The 18,221-nt window shown below is 34.4% G+C and overlaps 1 protein-coding gene across 1 annotated transcript in view; it reads left to right on the top strand.

The window, feature by feature from the left end:
* Positions 1–18,221, top strand: part of LRP3 (LDL receptor related protein 3) — a 393,055-nt gene that overhangs the window by 254,541 nt on the left and 120,293 nt on the right. Inside the window, exon 3 of the mRNA XM_044081578.1 lies at positions 17,552–17,760. Within this exon, the coding sequence (XP_043937513.1) occupies positions 17,552–17,760 (209 nt within the window). The remainder of the gene's footprint in view (positions 1–17,551; positions 17,761–18,221) is intronic.

Genomic DNA, 18,221 nt, shown 5'->3' with positions numbered 1-18,221 from the left:
ATTTCATTCTTCTGCTAATGCCAATAGGTTCATAGGTTCATACTAGGCTATCTGCCCTAGGGCATTTATAAGCCTAGCCAGAATGTGTTTGGCTTTTGCCATCCATTTTAAATTTATTTTGCTATGCCCTTTTTCGAGGTTAGTATACTGTGCCTCTGTCTAACAGTGACACAGAAGTGATCGTAAACCTACGATCTCCCATCCACTCATCAAGATTCCTCTTGAAGAGAGTCAATGAGGGACTCTGCCTAACCTGGACTGGGATTTTATTCCAGAGTGAAGGGAGCCTCTGGGTTATGAATCTGTCCCTCCAGCATGTCCTATTTATTTGAGTGCTGAGGTTCAAGTCTCTCGAGCGTGTAGCTCGATGGGATTTGGATTTTCTGAGGTGCAGCATGTCCATTAATTCCAGGTTGGACATGGCTTTATTTATCAGGCACATATCACCTCTGAACAGGCAGTATGCCACTGAGTAGAGCTGGAGTTTCTTTAACCGGGCAGCATATGGCATCTGTTTGAGCCCTTTGATCCTCTTGGTGAGGTACTTTTGGGGTCTTTCCAGTTGCTGCAGGTGTCTGGTAAGGTACATCCCAAAAGGGGCATTGTACTCAATTATGGGCCTGATGAGGGATGAGTAAAGAGGCACGATGACCTCCCCTGATCTAGATGTGAATCCCTTCATGATTAGGTGGGCTATATAAAATGTTTTTCTAACCACTTTGGCCACGTGGTTGTCAAATGAGAGATTGATATCAACTTGGGTCCCCAGGTCCCTAATTACTTCTTCTGTACTTAATGGATTACCACCTATGTGGTAATTTGTGGGCACTTTGTTTTTGCCATAGCGGATGACTATACACTTTTGGCATTTAGCTTGAGGCCATGGCTCTGGCACCAGTTGTCTGTTTCTATGAGGCCCTTTTGGAGGATGCTTGTGTCGGCTGGACAGTCGATTATGGCGCCCAGTTTGCAGTCATCTGCGAACTTGGACAGCCACAGTCCTTCCATGTTGGCCTGTACCTCCGAGAAATATATACTGAACAAGAGAGGTCCCAGGACTGAGCCTTGTGGGACACCACTTGTAACTGGTTTGGAGTCTGACATGGCTCCAGCAATTCTAACCATGTGGGTTCTGTCCTTGAGCCAGTTTGCAATCCATCTAGTGACATAGGGGTTTATATTTAAGCTGGTGAGCTTATCTATAATGCCCAAGTGGGGTATTGTATTGAAGGCTTTTGCGAGGTCCAGGTAGGCTGTGTGGACCACCTACCCCTCGTCAATGGCCTTGCTGACTGTTTCAAAGAAATCAACCAGGTTTAAGAGGCAGGATCTGCCCTTAACAAAGCCGAACTGGGTAGGATCCAGTGTCTGTAGGTCCTCAATATCTTTATTTATGAGGTCCATGATGATCCTTTCCATAGCTTTGCAGACCAAGCTAGTCAGGCTTATGGGGCGATAGTTTCCAGGATCCGTTGAGGCACCACCTTTATGGAGAGGGACCACTGTTGCTGTACGCCACTCTTTGGGCACATATCCTGTAGTAAGGCTGAGATTGAACAGTAGTTTTATGTTTGGGTTTAGCTCTTCTTGGAGTTCATGTAGGACGCAGCCTGGGACACCGTCTGGTCCCATTGATGCTGTGTTTTTTGCTTTGGAGAGGTGTCTCTTACCTGAGCATCTGAGATGTCAGGGGGGCAGCACTCTGCTGGGATAGATATTTGCCCTTTTGGTGGGGAGGGGGGGGGGAGTTTGCACTGAACCTGTCAGCTAGGATGTTGGCAATGTCTGTGGGTTCAGTGTATTTTTTGTCATTTTGGACTAATTCTGAGCATATCTGGGAATTACCACCCAGGTTCCTAACATAACTAAAGAAAGCCTTGTGATTATCCTTAGTGTCCTGTGCAATTTTTCTCTCGAAGCTGGTATGAGTGCCCGTAGTTTTTTGCTAATACTGATCAGTGATGCCTTCCCTTTTTGGGATTTTGCTCTATCATTTAGTAGCTTCCTCCTTCTATTGTATAGTTTGTTTATGGCTGGGGTCCACCAGACAGGATGTCTGCCTTTGGAGGATTGGGTCTTGGTTTTATTTGGGATCGCATGATCCATGCATTCCTGAAGGTGTTCATAGAATGCGTTTATAAAGGATTCTGCGGTCTGGGCTGTATTTTCCACAGGCCCGGGGCTTTGAAGGATTCCACCTCAGTTTTGAGGAGTGTGAAATTTGCTTTAGAGAAGTTTTTCACTGTGGTTTTCTGGGCAGGGGTGGGGTCGGGATATGAATATCCAGTGAGATTAGTTTATGGTCTGATCTTACCAGTGAGGGATACACTTCTGGTCTGGAGCATAGAGTCCCCATGTTGGTGATGATCAGGTCCAGTATGTTTTCCTCTCTTGTGGGAGTGGTAACAAGTTGTTCCATAGCATTTGAGTTTATAAATTCTAGGAACCTTTGGGCTAGGGTGTTGGAGCTAGAGTAATGCTCCCAGTCTATGTTTGGGTAGTTGAAGTCGTCCAATATAATGGTGTTTGGAGAGACCTTCATATTTTCCAGTGTTCTCAGAAAGGCCGAGTGGGGTTCCTGGGTTTGGGTGGGTGGTCTGTAGCAGGCTATAAACTGGAAGGCAGTTTTACCCACTGTTAGTTGTACATGGATAGTCTCTGATGCTTCGTGCTTTGCCACCAACCTGGAGGTGTGGGTATCTTTGATGAATATCGATACTCCTCTCCTTTTGTGGTTCGGTCCAAGTTTTGGGGCCGAAAAGCATGGTATGAGGTATAACCTGGTAGTGCTGGGGTGCTCTCGGGAGCCCTGAACCAGGTTTCTGTTACTGCACAGATATCGATGTTCTCCATGCTAAGGAGAGTTTTGAGTGCGTGCATCTTGAGGTTTAGACTTCTGGCGTTGAGTAGCATTACTCTTAGTTTCTTATCCCTTGTGATAAATATGGAGGTGGGTTTGTCTTTTGAGCCTTGCCTAAAAAAGGCACTATGGGGGTAGCAAGAGCCTTTGCCAATATCTGAAAGCCCAGGGTTGACAGGTGCAAGCCATCCCTAGCAAAGCATCGTGGCTTGTCGAGCATATCATCCCAAGCTGACAGGCATTGGATCCCCTTTGAATGACACCAGTACTTAAGCCAATTGTTGAAATTGATCATCTTGTCTTCATATTGTGGCATCATTCTTGGTGAGGGTAAGATGCTATTCAAGGTCAGGGTCATACCGGCCTGGGCTACATGCTCAGAGAGCTCCTTTATGTCTCTTTTCATGTAGTCCAGGGAGGTACGTCTCAGGTCATTGACACCAGCATGGACAATGCCTGAGTCATATTTGTACTTGCCTTGGAGTGACCTGAGTGCTTGTGTTATGTGGCGGATCCTAGCGTCCAACAGGCTGCTCATCGTGACCCTCTCCTTGTTCAGCCTGGTGAGCGGGACGTCAGTGTGCCTGATCAAAATTCAATACTGAGGATTTAAAAAAAAACAGCCTTAACACCATAGCAGAATGCAATAGCTGCTTTCACCTTCCAACTGTCAGATATTAAAAACTCCCTGTCATCTATATCTTTGAAAATGGAGGAATGGGAAGCAGGAATTCTACTTTGCAAAGACCAACTACAGCAGAATCATGCAAATATCTCCACACAAGCTAAAGACTCAGTTTTCATTGAAGAAAAAAATACTAGACTTGGGAGTTGCACAGCCACAGAAACAACTTATTATTCAGAGGCATCACAGAAAATATTGCCAGCAAAAAAAAAAAAACAAACCCTTTGACAGTATAATAGAAATAGCACATTGTGGACTAAGACAGTACTAAGATAACCATTAAACAAGGCTAGTCTACACAAAATTTCTCAAATTCCAAGTTGTGTTAATCATTGTATGCACCTACAAAAATAAAATAGATTTTACATGGAAGGGTCATAATATCAAGATTGCTCAGGATTTTCCATTAATGTACAGACTTCAAAGGCAAAACCTTTCACCAGACTGTACATATCTTACCCAAAACAAGATCCAATTCCAAATGGTCTTCCCAGCCAGATTATCCTTTATTTACAAAATCAGTAAAATACCAAGTTATATCCTTGGAGGGAGCCAAATCACTCTTTGTAAAACTTTTCATCTATAAACTGAACAATGACTGCCCCATTTTATTTCTTCTGTAAATTTCTCTCAAGGAAGCTAATTAACTTATAACCTCTTTGAACCAGCTAATGACATTCTAAAGAATGACTTTAAAGAAATTATCCAACTGTTCTGGTTGTATATAACTGGTATTTAAAAAGTTTAGTTCTTTGCTTATCCACTTTTGGATGATGTTATAGTTCTGATGATAAATGTTGAGGGGTTTTGTTACCTAGGGAAATTCTAGTATGTTACACATGTATCAGTTTCTCTTTCCATTCTCCAGGTATACACCTTAAACAGGAATAGGAAAATACACACTAAGATTCCCTTCCCGGGAAAAGGGGAAGCAGTTTTTCCCCCACTGTAACACTCAATTAAGCTTGCAACCAATTCACAGAGAAGTTAGAGCATGATCTGTTTAGATTCTTTATGTTTTCTTCAACTGTCTGTGCTGTTAAATGACAAGTTCAAGAAATGGTTTCAAACTGATTTAAATTTAAACAAAGGTGACTCACTTGCTTTTATACCCAAATCATTTTATGTATTTAAATACCCGATAAGTAATTTGTTTTATCAATAATTGTACATTACCATATAAAATACAAATGTTTTGCATGTGACTTCATTTAACTTCGGCTTTTGAATTACAACATCATAAGCCATTTTCCTACAAAATCTTTCTTTTATTACTCTTTTTGGTGACTAGAAGCAAGTTCAAGGTTGCTGTTAGTGAAGAAATTTATATCTGTTATAACTGGATAAGGAGGAGCTGTGCTAATATAGAGATATATGCACTGTATCTATTTGTTTATTAATGTGATGGTTTTTACTCTTATTTATGTTTATCCTACATATATGTATAGTTTATTTTCTTTATGCATTAAGAAAGTTAATATTTTTATATCACTTGCCTATCTAGTTTTGTATTCTTCTCAGTATTATGGGGGTAGGCCCTATAGGATCAGGAGAAGAGAGAACCATTATCCATTAATCGGAACTTCTAATTTCTCAAGGACTTGCACAATACAAAGGACTAACATTCAAGTCACATTTTCATTAAAATAATATCACACTAGACATACAACATACAACAGCTTTATTAACTGTGATGAAGAGAAAGTAGACATTTTACATAAATTCTAGTCTTGCAAACTAATGCAAAAAATATTGTTTCTGTTAATGATCAGAATTAAGACTAACACTGCAGGTATCAACTTTATTGACTGGAAATTAACAATACTACACCTTCATACCTCTCAACCTCTTAGTGCAAGAAGTTCGAACAAAGCCTAAAATAATGGGAAGGCAAAGACCCAAAAATAGGGACAGATTTTAAATATTGCTTTTGTAAACTTAGTTGTTAGAATAACAGAGTTTGCGTTAGCATGCATTTATAGAAGGATATGAACTCTGAAGCTCAAATGTATGGCATTATTTACTGACTTTAATCCTCAGTGATTTGCCAGAAAACCACAAATTATATTAGGGACAGACCAAACATATGAAGCAACAATCAAGACATTCTGCAAAAATCTGGACAGATAACAGGTGTGTACAACTTCTTTCATCAGACGTACAAAGAAATATTTATTTGAATTTATCACTTGTTTCTCTCTCTACAAAAAAACTTTATATAGCTCAAAACTGGTTACATCCCGACTCTTTAAATTAGAAAGTTTTCACAGAAATGATCTACAAGCCCTTAAAAGCCAATAAAATTTCACTAAAATTTTATAGAAAATAGTCTGAAATCCTTCTTGGTTTCAACTTTGAACATGATTCTAAAAATCTTATCTTGACAGCACACCTGCATCTACTATTAGATTTAATAGTTACACATTCCCACATCTTTTAACTCTATTTTACACTCTTAATTACCATGTATAGTGTTAATTAATTTCCACTATTTTCAAATTATTTGGACTTATGTATGATATTTAATTTTCCTCTATCAGTGCAAAAATTAGTAAATGCATTGTTTAAGATGTTTTCATCTTTTAGTAACTGGTTATTCTGGTTTGTAAATAATTGTAAATAGTTTTTAGTGTTGTGTGTTTAGTACCATTATATGTGATACGTTTCCTTTATTTATACCCTATACACTTGTTCAAATCACATTTAACTACATATCTTTCTATCAGTCTTTATTTCTTTGATGTTTTTGGCATTTTTGCTTGTATGAAGATCAATACATAAAAAAATGGGAAACTTCAAAATAAAGCTAAATTTGTATCTGGTGATGGCTAATAACTGCACATGCTTCAAAGATAATGAATGAAACGTAAATTTCATATAACTGCACAGATAAAATTATTGCTATAGTTTTACCTGTGCATTTCAAAAGCTGTCAGTGTCACTATACATATGCAAACAGTATTTCTAAATGCTACTTTGAATACCTTTAGATGGCTTGCTTAGTGGTATTTTGTTGTTATATTCCTCATTATATGGTTTGCTTAACTTCTTGCATTTGTTTGTGTTATTTTTGTGTAGTACTTTTGTTAGCATGCTACTAACCTATCTTCAAGCATTAGGCTACCCAAAAATGTATTGTGAAATTTTAACTTAATAGGAACAGGTATTATTTTGAAATTTCAAATATAAAAGTTTAGCAAGGTGTCAATTTTTATTTGGTACTGTAAACACTGCTGGAAATATTGTTGTATGCTGTTACTGTATAACTTGTCTACTGTAAATTAATATCTTTCATTGTTTGTAGCTCTCCTGGGATTATAGCCCAATGTGTGCCTGAAAAGGTTAAGTCTGACCAGCTCATCCATCTTATCAACAAATCCATAGACTTAGTCTTGCAGCAAGATGCTTGATGGTCAAGTTCTGTTAGCAAATATTGTTTCACCTGACAGTGTAATGGAAGACTATTAAGGAACAAAACCATTTCGTCTTGCAAAAAGATGCAAGCCAAATATAAGTAATTCACTTTATAAATCACACTCTGTCCATGGATTACTGCTATAACACAATTTAACACAGTTAAAATAAAAGGACTACGGTCATGGTATTTATTTATTTAGTTATTTCTTACTCAAATAATTTTATTTTGATTTAAAACATAATAATGATTGTTTACAATTAATAAATATTCAACTATATACAATATTTACATTTAGCCTGACAAACAGATTAAGATAACAACAGATCTATGTAAAAACAATGACATTAATACATTGTATTTAAATTATCAGGATGAGTCTGATTCCAGTTGTAAGGTGTCAATCAATGTCAAAACTTTTCTCCATGTGCTATTGACTAATGGCTTGTGGTGAATTCACAGTTCTTTAGTTTTGATCTCCATTAAAACAGACTTCTTCAGTAGACATAAAAAATCCTCCATGGTGGGCACTGTGTTGGATTTCCATCTTCTGGTTATACATTTTCTAGCTATTGCTAGTATAGTCCATATTAAATACAAATCCAATTTCTTCAAGTGAGGATTTTTGATTACATTCAGTAAAATTAGAGATTTTGTCAAAATAAATTTATCTGTATAAAGAGCTTGTAAAAAAATATTAATCTCATTCCTATATTTTCTAATACTAACACAGTCATAAAGAACATGGGAACAGTCAGCATTTGCTGATTTTTGGTAACTCCAGCATACATTATTACTTGAGGTGTTTATCTCTGAAAATTTTCTCAGGTGTTATGTCTATGTAGATATGTCCATTGAAATATTCTCCAGTATTGTGAATGAGGTGTTAATTTAACTAGAGTAATATGTTTGTCTTGTCTTCTATTAATAGGGGAGTCTGTATACATTTACTTAAATATTGCCAATAGGATATTTTAGGAGCGGTCCTATAAGCAATTAATACATTATATAAGTATGATAACTTGTTTTTTGTATTAGTGTTGTTATAGATAATTTCAAACAAACAAGATATAAATTTAGGGGTACTTTTAAATGATGAATTATTTACTATTGTACATAGATCCTTAGAATATGTTAAAACACTCTGTAACATTAGCCAGTCATTAGGTGTTAATCCATATGCTGAGATTAAATGTTGTGTTTCCAAGACTTGTTGTTTTTTATACAATAAAACCAGCATATTAAGTTCTTATTTCCCCATGAGGTCAAAATATCTCTAGGTACTTTATCAGGGAAATTTCTTGTAATACTGAATGGAGTTAATAATGCAAACCAAAGTTTTATATCTGTATCCATATCGACAAATTTCCTAAAGGCATCAAAATATGGTTTATTATGTTTAATCTGGTTGGTTTTGCTATATTATATTGTAGATTTATACTCAAATAGTACCACATTCTATTATCTTTATCTGTAACTATAAGCTTTTTTGATAAAGCATTTTCATTTCTTAATATTATGAAATGTAACCATTTCCAATTAGAAGAATATTTAGGATTTACCCAATCTATCACAATTTTAAGTGTAGAACCCCTTACGTATGCTTCAGTGTCTGGAAATTGTAACCTCCCCTTGTTCCCAATGTCTAATATGATGAGAATATGCCACTCTATTTTTCTTTGGATACCACAAGAACTTTAAGAATATTAATGTAATTTCTTTAAGAAATCTTTTTTCTGGTAATAATATAAGAGCCTGGGCTATATACATATATATATATATATATATATATATATATATATATATATATATATATATATATATATATATATATATATATATATATATATATATATATATATATTACTTTAGGTAGATCATTTTTATCAACTGCAGTCTGTCTTCAAATGTTATAAACACATTGTTCCATTTATTTACCAATGTTTGAATTGATTCTATAATGTTTGTATAAATGGTATTTAGAATCTCTACCTTATTCTTACACAATTATTTGCTTTTCTTTTGGCTTTTCCCAGTTAGGGGTCGCCACAGCAGAACTCCGGTTCGCTAATGATTGGCAGTCAATTTTTATGGTGCTGAGGTGCCAGCCCAATGCCCAACCTTCAACGAAGGCACGCCCATTCATGCATGTCTTTCAAATGCCACTCGACTGTGGGGAGGACATGCAGACTCCACACAGAAGGCGCTCCAGCCGAGAATGGAACAGGAGAACCTCTTGCTCTGAGGTGACAACGCTACTGCTGCACCACCGCGGCTTATATTACAGTTCCCAAATAGTCCAAGGTTGTAACTTGCTTACCAATAATATGATTTACAAGTACTTGTACCTCCTGTTTTTTATTTAACAACAGGAACTTTGATTTTGATTTATTAAAGTAGAAACTTGAGAGTTTTTGAAAGTTTCCTATTAGTAAATCTACTTCATCCAATACTTCTTTAGAGTTAGGTAAAGTGAGAAGTACATCATCAGCAAGCAACATTGTTTTGGAACTATATTGATCATATACATTCATCCGTCTTATTTTTGAGTTGCTACATATTAGAATTGCAGGAATTTCTATAGCAAATGCAAACAAGATAGGTGACATGGGACATCCTTGTCTAGTGCCTCTTATGATATGTATGGCTTCAGAGGTAAAAGGGCCTATTTTAACAAATGCTAAATTGTTCTCATAAAGTTTCTTTATAAATGTGATAAAAGAGAGAGGAAAATCAAATATATTCAAAACTTTAACTAGATAATCCCAGTTTAAAGAATCAAAGGTCTTTTCTATATCTAAACCAACTATCAATGCTGCTTGATTTTTTCTATTTAAATAATCAATTAATGTTAATATCCTTTTGATATTGTTCTGTGTTTGTCTATTGTATATAAAACCCATTTGACCTTTATTAATTATATTGGACAGTGGGACTTTCATTCTATTAACTGTAATTTACATACAGATTTTATAATCATTATTAAGCAAATATATTGGTATATAAGAATTGCAATATTTAGGGTCTTTATTTTCTTTTAAGATAGGGGTAATTAAAGAATATCTCCATGAGGGGGGGAATTATTGCTAATGATGGGACTTCAAGAATGGTTTTATGTAGGAGAGAAGTTATAGAATTGGGAAATAATTTATAAATTTGTATAATTAAACCATCTATCCTTGGTGCCTTGTTAGATTTACTTTCTTTAATCCAGTCTAAAATTTCTTCCTGTGTTATTGGTTTTTGCAACTCCAGCCGTACCTCTTCAGAGATTTTTGTTAATGTTGGGGGTTATATTATCCAGGTTGCAAATTTCATTTATACTTATTTCACTTTTATGGTGTTCTGCATAATGATATTTAAAAGCATCTAAAATGTAACCTATGTCTGAGACAATCTTCCTTCTTCCTTTATGTAATATGCTGCCAATATTATTAGTTTTTGATTGCATTTTAACTTTCATAGATAGATTATGCAGATGTTTTGGAGTTTATTTTTAATCTTTCTATGGCTGTTAGTTTTATGGGATAATATTTCATTATATTTTTTATTGGCTTCTTCTGTTTTCTTTTTGTTTTCCGACTCACGTAAATTCTTATTGGATTTAAGTAATGCAAGTTGATTTTGTTATTTCTGTAATTCTGAGTCCCATTATTTAATTTTATTTTGTACCAGCTGATGGTTTTACCATATATATAAGCTTTTAATGAATCCCACACCATAAGTATATTTGTTTCTGGTTTGTAATTATTCTCTAGGAAAAACTAAAGTTCAGAAGTTAACCAAGGTTTAAATTATTTGATTTTTGTAATGTATGAAGGAATCCTTGAAGTAATAACTAATAATTTAAACTATGTGTGAATTTCCAATACCAGGGAGTTATGGTCTGAAAATGGACATGGCTGTATAGAAAATTTAAAATTTTAGTATATAAATCTTGATAGACATATATTTTATCAGTTCTGGTTTGGGTTCCATGTCTATAGTCTTGATGTAAGAAAAGTAATGAATTAGATCCTATAGCATCATAAACATCTCTTAGTTTAAATGTCTCTATCCATTTTTTTAATAGTTTAACTGTGGATGATAGTTGGGGGGTTTCGTATTTGTGCCTTCTGTGACATCTGTAATACAATTCATGTCACCTCCTACTATTATATTGCCTTTAGAGGTAGTTGTAATGAGGTCTAAGTGCTTCTTATCTAATCCTACCCCCATACCAGGGAACCAATATAAATTCACTAAAGTCCATATTCTGTTGTTGAATTTTAATATAACTATAGCTATGAGTCCATCCCTATCCACATATTTATAGATAACTTCTGGATTCAATGAGGTATTTTTCCATACTATTGTTACTCCTCTAGTCTTTGATTTATTAGAGGATCGAGCTAGTATTCTGTAATTATTAGGATCCCACTTCAATGTGTCATTTATTTTAAAATGGGTTTCTTGAAGTAAGATTACTTGAGCTTTGTTTAGTTTTAGGTATCTCAATAAGTTAGATCTTTTGTTTGTTTTTTTTTAAGTCATTAGTATTTAAAGACACCAAAGTCAGTTCCATGTCAATATTTTTTTTAGTTAAAAAAACAACTATGTATTAATAAAATCCTAGATACGTAAAACTCTTCCCGTATAGTTAACTCTATGTTAATTAAATAGTTGCTAATTATCTTAATCAGCATTGTTTTTTTCATGAGGTTTAATAATAAACATTTTTGTCAGGCATTATAAAACTAGAGAATAAAAGGAATAAAAGCATATTAACAAAACGTGTATATGTATAAATCTTAACCCACACTAACCATGGAATGAAGAACATTCCTAGTCTGACAGAAAAAAATAAATCTGTTAGATTAACATTCCTAACCACATTCTTACTCTTTTCGAGCCCTTAAAACAATAAATATTAAAGGAGAAAAATTTATAAATTAAGTAACTGGCAATGTTTACTTTTCATCCATTCAAACTTTAATTTCTCTTATAAATTAAATTAAGTAAATTAACAACCTACGATTGTCATCAGTGCATTAATGATGGGAAGGTGACCATTCGAAGAATAAAAGAAACAAACAAGTATTTTATGAATTTAAGTTTCTAGATATAAAAATGTAAGCAAGTATAAGCTTGGTTACCAGTCTGACTATATGTATTATTCATTCAGGCTATATGCTAAGTAGTCCTGTTACTTGAACGATGTATAAGTAACTAAATTAATGAAACACATGGTCCAAGTTGTCTAAAGAAGTTCCTAGAGTAATGTAGCCTATTTAACAAATCTATGCAATATTTATGTTCCCTTTTCTTTTATTAATTATAATCAAATGTAATTACCCAGAATAAAAGTAAAAAGAACTGTTTATACATAAACATGTGTAAACAATATCCAAAAGATAGATGGTATCAAAAGTTGTTAGGACAACTCTATGCATTATACACATGACATTAATGTATTTCTATCTTTATAAGGACTCTGTTTAACTAAGTGATTGATTGTTGAATTGGTTGTTATTAGCAATTTTGTGCAGTTTTAACAGATATAGTGAATAACATTATTATTTTATGTGAGCCTTTGGTATTAATGTCAGCTTTCATTAGTGTCTGTTAAAGAGTATAACACTATGAGAGAGTTAGGTGCAGTTGTCTGTGATGTTAGTGTGATCATACTCAACTAGGGCTCTGTTTGTTATATTGTTTCATGAAATTGAAAGTTTAAGCAGCACTGTTTCAACTTCACAGATGCATTTTAATAAGGTGAATCCATGGCTTATCTATTTGCACCTTTTGCAATATATTTAGCATGAATTGTCTGTTGCACAGAAAAATAATCTGACAAAACGTTAAAAGATGTTATAACTTATAAACAAATTTATTGATTTATGCATTAAAGGAAGATACATCACAGATTGGCTAAAAGTCATTTTATGCACTCCTATGTATTACTTGTTTTCTCCCAGATGCATATGAGTCTGTGCATATCCTGTTATTTTTCAGATTTTATGCATCTTCCACTTTTTACTTATTTTATGGACATTACCAGTAGACATAAATATATCTCTAACTTAAGAAAATGTTAATAACTGTTTACTGAGTAGTGTAAAGAAAGCATAAAACTGTTGCATGTCCTGTTATACATAGTGTCTGTTTTAAAAACAAAACATCCGCAGCATCACTAAATACTTCTAAATCGCTTTCACTAGAGGAGAAGCCCTCTGTACCCTAACAACCAATCAGGGAGTCACTACCTTCTGTTCGCATTACTTTTGTAATCTGAGCTCTGTGACATATGAGTGGAAGACAGACTGACACATATGCTGTCTTGAGTGTTGACAAAAGCTTCACCACTTTAAGTTTGATGTATATGATTTCCCGCTCAGCTAGCGTCAATACACATATTCCTTCACTTCAACCCCTTCTCATGAGAGTCTCCCCATCAATCAACCCTACCTATGGACACTGAACCCTAGACCACAATCACTGTCCAACAAACCCTACATCCACCTCTATGCAAACAGTCCATCCCTTCACATATCACGAAATGAAACAAACCCAGCCAAATGTCCCAATAGCATAACCTGTTTGTTTATTCAGCACTATATACGAAGGATGCTCACTTCTTTAACCTCCAGCTATCATGGGGAATATTAGGAGCATAAATCTTCACAGTTTATAATAGCATCTCTGCCCCAACCAGCATCTCAGACCTACACACAGGCACCTATCTTCCAAGTTCCTTCCCCTCTTACCAGTGCCAGCCATACTCTTTAATCTCTTACTTATTAAATCAGATATGGAAAGCTTACCTCTCAAATGGGCAATTGACTTTCAAGCCAAAACTTTAAGCCAAACCCACTACTATTATAACATTCTAGATAATCAAAGAAGAACAAAAATAGATGTACAGAGATTACGATGCACTCGCCTGCTGCATCTCATACAGAGCAGAGCCCAATCTATCAATCACAGGCAAAAAAAGCTAGCTAATTAGACTCTATTTTAATCGGGCACATGCATCATTTGAAACAAGATTCACTGCCAGACATAGTGATCTCTAAAAAGTAATCCTACGTATTAGTAACTAACAAGCATTTAGTAGGATTAAGGCACTTAGATTTAATTACTGGGAGTTATTGATCGCAAGAGCAGATCTTGCATAGTTTAAAACTGGAGTAGATTATTATTTTTTTCTTTTCTTTTTTCCAATAACTTCATTATTTAGCTATTAAATATTTTAAACTTGGGTATGACTGTATGAAACAACTATTTATCCATAGCACTCAAAGCTGTATATATGAGTTGAAAAGAAAAAAACAAGACTTATAAACTTGTCACCCTTTTTAAATCATGAAGTATAAGACAGTTTACTATTTAACTTTACTACAAAAGTAATTCTATTATATTTCATTGCTATTAATGGGATAGAACCGTTTTTTCTTTTCTTTTTTCTTTCATTTTATATATATATATATATATATATATATATATATATATATATATATATATATATATATATATATATATATATATATGTATATATATATATATATATATATATATAAGCATTTACATGACATACCTTGTTTGAAATATAAGATAAACACATTATGTATTCCAGTCAAGTTGCAGTAGATACGTTGAGAGATTTAGATGGGACAGCAATTTTTGATTCGTTTTTTTGCTTTTTCTTTTTAACATCAGTCCAGGAAAATTTGTCTGTGACCCTTGTCAATGAAGGAGGTGTCCAATCCATATCTTCAGGTATGGATATAACATTATTGCTTTTAATGAATGCAGTGGCTTCTTCTAAGTTGTTGAAGGTCCTCATTTCATTTAGGTGTAAGATTTTAATTTTGGCAGGAAAGGCAAGTTGAGTTTTGATGTTTTGTTTTAGAAGCTTTATTAGTGGCCGTACTTTTTTCTTCTGTTCTAGGACTCGTGACAGAATAGTCATTGCCAAACCTTATTGGGTTTTGATTATATTTTAAAGGGCTCTTGCTTCAGGCTGTCTTTAGGACCGGTTCTGTGTCCAAATAAGATAAAAACTTTATAACAATTGATCTAGGGAGAGTAGATGATGATGTTGATGCTGGTCTTTCTAAAGCTCTGTGTGCTCTCTCAATGGCAAATGAGAAACCCTATTTTAAGTCTAAGACTTCTGGAATCCATTTATTTAAGAAAGTGATGATATCTTCTCCTTCAGCTCTTTCAGGGATGCCAAATATTCTTATGTTAGATCTCCTCTCCCTGTTTTCAAGGTAATCTACTTTGTTTAGAAGCCAAATATTTTGTTTAATAAGTAATTCCTTCTGTGTTTCCTCTTCTTTGAGTCTTCCCTCAAAGTCATTCAGGGTGGTTTCTATGTCAATTATTTTAGACTGATGTTGCTGAATGAGTTCTTTAAGTGTTGCTGAATGAGTTCTTTAAGTGTATCTGTTTGTTTTTGACAATTTTCCTTGAGATTTTGTAAATTTTCCATAAAGTCATCCATTTTTAATGACAGTTCTTGTATTGCAGTAGTTACCAGTTGTAGTTCTCTTTTTATAGCCAAGTCAGTGTGAGAATTTTTCAAAGTACTCATCTCCACAGTTAAAATCTCCTTTGTAGTTTGACAGGAAAAAATTACCTAAATCTACCAAAGTTTCTAGTTATATAGTTTATACTTTCATCTATGAATTCTGAATGTTTTTGTTGAAAAAAATAAATTATTTCCTGTATTTTATATTACTTTTATGGAGCTCTGAAAAATCTGCTGCTTTCAGTTAGCCATTCAGGCTCTGCCCCATGCTATTTATTTTGTAATGGGTGATATGGTTTAGAGTGGACATATACAGTGGTGAGCTATGTGAAACAGCCCAATATAACTGAAAGAATGCCGTTTTTCTTCATACGACCATTTGTTTTACTCAGTTTTGTGCACTTGAACAAACAGTAAACTAGCTCTTTACCTCATGAGTGTTTCTCATCATACTGGCATTTTGTATTCACTTGGTTCTCAGTGCTTGATACAAAGTAATAGTTTGCCTTGCAACTTTTATAGTCACAAAGCACACTCAAACATGCCAAAAAGGAATATTTGCATCTGTCTGTGATTATCAGAGCTTCACAGTCAGACTAACATTGATCATCTTACACATTATTTTTTTTTTTTTGCTGGTTATAAGTAAATGTGACCTTGATTTTCATTACGTTGTTTGGTCTGCATTTTCAAATGTAGAAGCAGCTAATACTTACAGACAGCCAAACAAAAACATTATGAAAATAATGAACATGGTGTTCCTCCACCTCCAGGAGAATACTCTTCTGTAAATATACAACTCTTTCTGCATTTTACTGAGCTGATTAGGAAATTGTGTCATGACAGTTCTGTTTAAAATGTAATACATTAACAGCTACTTAGCATAAGAGTATAATAAGACCAGGAATGATAGGTTGTAAATTCTGTTAACGATATGCTAATGAAACATGAATATGACCATACATGAAGGATGAGGACAGGACAAGGTAATTCAAGACTAAATATAGATTACACTGCAGTAGTTTAAACTGCCTATTTCATTTAATCTTGAATGTGTATTATGACGATAACTTTTTTTTTGCCCCTTTTCATGCCCATCTGCTGCTCAATTGCACTATTTTTATTTTTAGTGCCAATGGTATTGCCCGTCAGGGCTTGAAGTGCAAACATAATGGACTTAATATACAGGACAACTTAATGTTGAACTTATAAATACTTTGTCAGGAGCTGCACTTTATTTGAGATAAAAGAAGCACATTTTCAAACTAAATTAACATTATTTACTGAAGCTGAGGGCAGAAGGCATGGTGGTTGAATCTTACTTAGCTCAAGAATATTGTAGGAAAACTGTTTCTTGTTCACTGTCCAGCCCAAGGGAAGATGGTCAGTTTGTATTTTGGAAGGATGACACTTCTTCTGCAGTCCAAAATTTGAAAAAGGTATTTTGGGTGTATTTATAATACAAAAATAAACATTTTGTGTTTTATTTTCACAAATCAAGCACTGCAGCAGTTGTGTCTCTACAACTATTTAGTTAATAATATCAAGTATAAATCTTTTAGTGAAGCATTTTCATTACTGAATTTTGATACTTGCTGTTTAATTTTTAATGGGATGTATGGTTGTCAAAAATAATCAGAAATGAACTGAATTGTATACTTAAATATAATATCACCTTCTAGATAGTTTCCGTGGTTCACACCTGTTCAAGTACCTAACAGATTTACATTGCAGCTTGCTCAGAGGGCACATACACACCAGCATATTTTATAATGGCTGATTGCTGTAGTATTTGTCTCTTTCATTACATCATTTGTTTTATATAGTGAAATCTCTTAACAGCTGTGTTTACATGCCAGGATAAGGTTAAACCACAGTAATATACCTAGGCATTTGAGTATATTACATGTGCTGGCTTTTCTCTTACATTTAAAGTAATTTTGGACATTATATTTTTTTCAGTTATCTACACTGACTTTTATCTGCTGTAACTGTAATAGCATTGGAATCAACTAACAAGAATGATAGTTTGACACAAGTTAAATGCTTTATGTTCTTTATTTCCTTTTTCCTTAGCTTCAAGAATTTTGATATCGAAGAGTCTCATAAGTGCACCCTTGACTGGCTCATGATTGGTCCTTCCCCTAAACGAGAAGAGTACAAAGTATGTGGTTCATCAATTCCACCGTCATTTATCTCTGCAAGGGATCACGTGTGGATATTTTTTCATTCTGATGCAGCAAGCGCAGGACAAGCTCAGGGATTTCGACTGTCCTACATCAGAGGTATTTTTCTTTACCATCTCCTTTTTCACCCAGTTGGATGATTTCCTTTCTGGATGCTGTGAAGTGAGCATGTCCTTACTTACTAAGGTTGCCAGTATAACGTCAGGATGTTTTCATATGTATTTCTTATCTTCTCGTACTATGTGATGCTAGGCAGCAGTGTATAACATACCTCTCAACCTCTTACAGCAAGAAATCTGGACAAAGCCATAAATAATAGGGTGCAAAGGCCCAAAAATAGGGACACTTTTTAAATATTGCTCTTACAAATGTAGAAGGTAGGTAGAATAGAAGGTTTTGCATTAGCGTGAATTTAATGAAGGGTATAAAGTCTTAAACTCAAATGTCTGTGATTATTTTCTGACTTACACCTTCAATGATTTGTCACTAATTTACTAGAAAATCACAATTTTATGAAAAATGGATCAAAATATGAGGCAAAAATCTGGACATTCTGCAAA

The sequence above is a fragment of the Protopterus annectens genome, chromosome 8.part1 (genome assembly GCF_019279795.1).
Source record: "Protopterus annectens isolate FY-2018-M chromosome 8.part1, PAN1.0, whole genome shotgun sequence".
NCBI lineage: Eukaryota > Metazoa > Chordata > Ceratodontiformes > Protopteridae > Protopterus > Protopterus annectens.
Note: the sequence above shows the minus strand (reverse complement) of the source record. Positions and strands in the feature narration are given on the sequence as shown.